General features: G+C 66.0%; 1 protein-coding gene across 1 annotated transcript in view; it reads right to left on the reverse strand.

Moving 5' to 3' along the window:
* Nucleotides 1–5,733, reverse strand: part of MOB2 (MOB kinase activator 2) — a 13,297-nt gene that overhangs the window by 6,350 nt on the left and 1,214 nt on the right. The window contains exons 2-4 of the mRNA XM_025046276.1: nt 3,539–3,600; nt 1,996–2,156; nt 1,219–1,312 (exon numbers count right to left, since the gene is read on the reverse strand). Coding sequence (XP_024902044.1) covers nt 1,219–1,312; nt 1,996–2,156; nt 3,539–3,600 — 317 coding nt within the window. The remainder of the gene's footprint in view (nt 1–1,218; nt 1,313–1,995; nt 2,157–3,538; nt 3,601–5,733) is intronic.

Consider the following 5,733-nt stretch of genomic DNA (forward strand, 5'->3'; position numbering starts at 1 on the left):
CTCCGCCCCACGTGGGCGTCCTGCCCTGGCGCACCGTGAGCTTGCTCCCTACACTGCTCGCCCTGAGCTGTCCCGTGCTCCCCTGGGCCATGCCTCACGGTGGCCAGCTGGGGACGCACGTGACACCTCAGCGTTCCGTCAGTGGCTCTTCCTAGACCGATACGGAATAGACAGCTGCTGTCGTCTGCACTTGCTCCCACGTGACGCAGCCCTGAACTGTGACCCGTTGGGGCCATGAGAGCAGGCCCAGGGGCGGAGGGCCGAGGGGGCACCGTGTCATCTGCAGTGCCGAGGGTTTCAGGCGGCTTTCTGCGGGCGCAGAGCTCCGCTTCTGGGTCCGAGCTGGGTCAAGGAAGCTTGGCCAGCGGCGCCTGGGCAGGGTGCAGTCAGGACGGCACACGCACACGTGGTCACCAGCAGAGGCTCCCGGTTCACACGCGCTTGTGTCCGTCCTCTGACCCCGAAGAGGAGCCCGCGGAGAGCTCCCGTGCCGTGCCACTCCTCGGCCACCCAGCCTTCTGCCTGCATGTGTCCATCTTCCGGCGCTTCTGCTACTCGAGCCGGTGGCAAGCCTGTGCCACACGGTGTCCTACCGACGCTGCCCTCAGGAGCTGCTGCAAAGCTGTCAAGGGGCCCGGGGTCCTCGGGGACGGCTGCTCATGGAGGACACGCACCCGCTGTCGGAGCCGAGCGGCCAAGAGCAGGCCTGCCGGAGGCCACCAAGAAGGCACCCCAACCCCAAGCAAGCAGCCAACAAGGCGGCCTCCTCCCATCCCCCCCGCCCCCGGCAGAGCAGGAGTTCTGAGGGAGAGCCTTGGCTTCGGGGACAAGTAGCTGGAGCAGGGAAGCACCTGCAGATTCACGGGGCTCTGTTGTCTTAGGGAGCCAGCCAGTGTGTCCGGGTGAGACGGCCTTGTCCCTAGGAACACAGCCTCGTGGCCTCTGCCTGGCTCCCGGCGCTCTGTGCCCCCACAGGACCCACGAGGCCAGAGTCCCTTCCCTGGCTGAGCTCCGCTTCCTGTTCTCTGCAGGCCCTGGGACACCAAGGGGGTCTCCCAGGGCGCCAGGGGGGCAGGCCCCCGCTGAGGAAGGCCCCATGGTCGGGAAACCCCACAGGACATAGTGCGAGGGAATCTGAGCAGAGGGCAGAGCTGCAGCAGGCCTATGGGCCCTGCTGCCCGCACGCCCGGGGCCCGGCCCCGGCCAGGAAGCACTTACGTGTTGCACACGGCCATGGTCTGGCACGCCTCCCCCGTGCAGAACTCCGAGATGGTGCTGTACTGCAGGTTGACATGGTGGAAAAACGTCGTGGCTGCAAGAGAGAAGGGCCAGGTGTGACCGCCACCTCAGGGGAACGGTGCTCGGTCCCCGAACCCTGGGGCGGCCTCCACCTTCCACAGACTGGAGACGAAGGCCCGGTGCACCGCATGGGCCTGGGGTGCTGGCCTGCAGCCCTCGCACGAAGGGTGGGGCACACGTCCCATCTCAGTGAGAGGCCAGGGCCCCTCAAACTCAGGGCCCCGCTCTTACCAACACCAGCTGCGTCCGGGGTGCCCCTGGGCACCCACTAAACCAAAAGCAGCTCTAGCCCCTGCCCAGAGCCCACCCCCTTCAAAGAACCAGTTCCCTGTGGGACTCTGCCACCAGGGAAGTCTGAGCCCTGGCACTCTGAGCCCTGAGCCCAGGCTTGCACAGAGGGTGGGGTGACGGCTGCTGCCCCGTCCACGGGCCACGGCCTTCCCATAGCCGTGGCACTGCCGGCCTCACAGCCACACCCCCATCACAGTCTCTCCCTGGCATGGGCGTCCTGGCCCCCACAGCGGGCAGGACCCGCACCGAGTCCCCCGTGCAGGGCTGGCCACCCCGCCCCTCCGCTTCCAGCTGACGGGGACAGCCCAGACCCGGGCCACGCGGCAGCACGCCCTGCGCAAATGGAGCTCTGGGGATCCCCGAGGAACTGGAGGGCATGGAGGGGGCCCCGCCCGCCCCACGCACTGTTGCTGGCCAGCCACTCGTTGAGGTCGATCTCGCGGGGCAGCACCACCAGCTCCTTGAACTCGCAGTCGGTGATCCTGGACTGAGCGTGCTCCGGCTCCAGGTACACCTTCTTCTCCTCCGCCGCTGGCTTCTTCCCGTTGGGCTTCGCTTTGGACTTCCTGTGGAAAGAAGGGAGCATGGGTCACCGCACGGGAAGCGCAGGCGTGGGGGCCACGGCCAGGTCCCCGGACACGAGCGAAGCTGTCCCTGCCAGGCCAATGGGACACCAAGGGGGTCTCCCGGAGATGCCTCAAAAGGTTCTGCTCCCGCCAGCTGCCAGGTGCCAGGCGAGGGAGAAGGCTGCCCTGTGTCCGTGCTGTCCCCATGCTCAGGGGCCTGTGTCCTAACCGGCAGAGCCGTGCTGCCACTGCGAGGGGGACAGCAGGTGCAGAGACACCAGAGGAGGCCTGGTCTCACAGGGCCAAACCTGGAACTCTGGGACCGCGAAGGCTGGGTGGTGGCCCCACTGGTCAGCACCCCTGTGTGTGACACTGTGGCCTTGCAGCCCGCTTGGCCTACACGTGGGGCCTGGTACCAAGGCAGGACCGCCGAGCAGGACAGACGGGGATCACCGGCAGACTGAGCAGAGTCCCACCGGGCAGGCGTGCGTGTGTCCCGTGCGCACGACCCAAAGGCTGCACTTAGCTGAGCACCAACCATGCGCCGATGCCCCTTAGGCCCCGCCACCCAGGCCGCCGCACGACACCCGTCCCCCGGCCCACGCTCCCTCCCAGTGCACGGTGTGGGTCTCCAGGGACAGGAGGGTGGGAGCCAGACGAGAGAGATTTGCAGGAACAGCCACTGCTTGCTAAGTGTTTTCCTTGTTTAGGAAAACAGTTGTTTTCCATAAAAATGTGCTGTCGTTCAACGCGGAAGGACTGTTGTGGCTATTTTTACACTAATGAAAACACGCTTCTGAACGTCTATGGTTCTGTTCGAACACAGTGAACCTGAGCAGCTAAACCCCAGGAGCCAAAGCTGTGCGGTGAGCAGCCTCATCCCGAGGGGGGCGACCCCGCCACCCCAGAACCGCCTTCCGTGGGCTGCCCCAGGTCGCACCGGGGGTGGCATGTGGCTGAGGCAGGCCTGGTGTGTCCCCCAAGAAGGAAAACTGCCCAAGATCGAGAGCTCCAGCTGGGAACGCGGGCCCGGGCGGGTTTGGTCCAGGTCACTGTCATACACAGGGGCCCGCCCGGGCAGAACGTGCCTTGGAGCAAAGAGCCCCTGGCGTAGGCCCCCCGCCCCCCAGAGGAGCACCAGCGTCCAGGTTGGGCGTTGGGACCTCTCCCGCCCGTCCATCTCCGGGGGCTGGCGCGGAGCAAGGCTGCCGATGTTTTAATGTTTAAAACTGGGTTCCTGGGGGACGGCCGGGACGCCCGAAGGGAAGATTCTTCACATCACAGCATAGAGCCTTGGTTCCTCTGTGAACTGGCTTCTTTAATGGCCAACACCACGACTTTGTGAAAACAAACAGCAGACCAACACCCTCGTGAAGTCTCACCGTCCAGGAAAGGCTGCCTGGGTGACACTCAGAGAGGGGTCATCCAGAAAAGGCCCCTTCCCCTGGACAGAGGGTGACTGAGGGTGGGCATAAAGCACCCAGTGGGCCGCCTTGAGGAGGAGCCACAGGCCAGAAGGACAGCCTTGTGGGGCGGCGGGCGCACCCCTGCAGGGCCGGCCGGCGAGCTCTGACGTCGGGCCCGCCGCACTGAGGGCTGCTCGCCTCGGCCCCGACGCCTGCAAACCGGGAGGGCCGTGGTCAGTGCTGGCCGGGCCCCACCGGCTCGCCCCGTCGAGGTCCGCAGACCAGCAGAGGCAAACTCGGTCGCTCCCGGCTTCTGTCCCCGTCCCCACTGCCCAAATGGAAATGCACTGCCGACCGAGCTGGACGTCGCTACCCTAAGGACCCTCTGTGGCAGTCCGCCCGCAGCCTTGGCGAGGCTCACGTGGGGGCTGTCCCACAGAGGTGACCGACCTCTGCAGCTCCCTGACCTTGTCCTTTTTCTGTTCTGTTTTGAAAAGTTGCTGGTGGCTTATTTAAGAGAAACAGGAAGGAAAAATGCTCCCCGAACGCCAGGAAAATGTTTTCCCTCCGGCTTCTCCCAGAGCACCATTGCCTTAAAAGGCGACGTGAGCTGGGCCTCTGGGCTCCGTGCTGGGCGTGACTAGTGCCAGGCAGGGCCGCGGTGTCCTGGGAATGGGCAGGACAGGCCCCAAACCTGGGCTCTTGGCCGGGCCGGGCTGGGGCTGGAGCGCAGGCACGGATGCCATACGCATACACTGTGCACTTTGGGGGGCCCTGCGGTGCTGTGGGGCTGTTCCCAGAGGCCCTGGACAGGGAAGCTCCCAGCTTCCCCCAGGGCAGAGCACACAGGAGGGGCTGGGGACACCCGGGGGCTCCGCTGATGTCCTCGGACGCACCACTCGGAGTGGGTGAGCGGGCAGGTCGTGACACTCTCTGACCCTGAGTCTCTGCTCCTGAGAGATATGCCACCCTGTCAGAAAGCCAGGACTGGCCTGGAAGGTCCCCGTTCCCTCGGCCCAGGCAGGAGGGACCAGCACGCAGGATGCTCCCTGAACCCTGTGCCAGCCTCTGCTCCGGTCACACACTGTGTCCACCTGTCAGACAGCCTCTCGGCCTGGGCCGGGCTGACGCTGACTCCCGCCCCTGTGAGCTATGCGCACTCTGGCCTAGGCCACCGCCAGCCAGCCACACACTGCCTCGGCCTGCTGGTCGCGTGTGTGGGGTGGGGTGCCCGGGGAGCCCCAGCTGTGCAGCCGGCGGCCTGACCCGCCTTCCCGCTTTGCCAGTCGGGAGCCGTGCTACCTGGTGACTCGCAGACATGAGCGCTGGCCCTCAGGTGGCCGTACACGAGTGACCACACAAAGCCACCCTCAGCTGGCGAGCAGTGGCTGAGAGACCATGGGCAGAACACCAGCAGGAACTGCCATCGCCGAGGGGCACACACACTTCCTGTCTACCAGACCCCGCCCCGCGCCACGTCACAGTCCCACCTGGTGGGACCCTGCAGTCGCTCAGTGTGACCCTGGCACAGAGATGTGGCCCATCTGTGCCGGGCAAGGCAATGAGAAGTGACGCCTGCGGGACACACCTGGGAGGTGCTGCGGGGGCGGCCGTGCTGTCTGCAGGGTGTCAGAGAGGAGCCCCAGGAGCTGAGCCGCACCCCGGAGGCCCCCACCTGCCCCAGAGCGCGCCTGGGGGGCCGGAACTGAGGGAACCACGGCGTGCCAGACACCAACCCTGCCCGTGGCGCAGGGGAGCGAGCGTTCCCAGACGCAGAGATCCTCCGGCCCTGGCTCGGTGGTCCCTCCCTCCAAAAAGCAACAAGGACTTCCAGGCTGAGGGACCAGGATGAATCTTCAAGGCACCAGTTATGCTGGGCGAGGGGCCTGTGGTCCCTGGGCATAGAGCAGGGCCGGCTGTGCCCACTGAGAACGGGCAGGGCAGAGAGTGCTCCACTCCGCCTGGAGTCCCGCTCAGCCTGCTGTGTCCTCGACCCCCCAAGGATGCTGGGACAGCTCCAGCCATCGCCAGAAGGACACAGGTGGATTGGGGAGGGGTGCCCGAGAGACGTAAGGGAAGCGTGGAGACCCTGAGGGCAAGGCAAGGACGGAGGTGGCCATGTGTGAGAGACAGCCCCACATGGAAGAGGAGGGGGAGGAGGGGGGGAAGGG

Source organism: Pteropus alecto, unplaced genomic scaffold (assembly GCF_000325575.1).
Source record: "Pteropus alecto unplaced genomic scaffold, ASM32557v1 scaffold43, whole genome shotgun sequence".
Taxonomy (NCBI): Eukaryota; Metazoa; Chordata; class Mammalia; order Chiroptera; family Pteropodidae; genus Pteropus; species Pteropus alecto.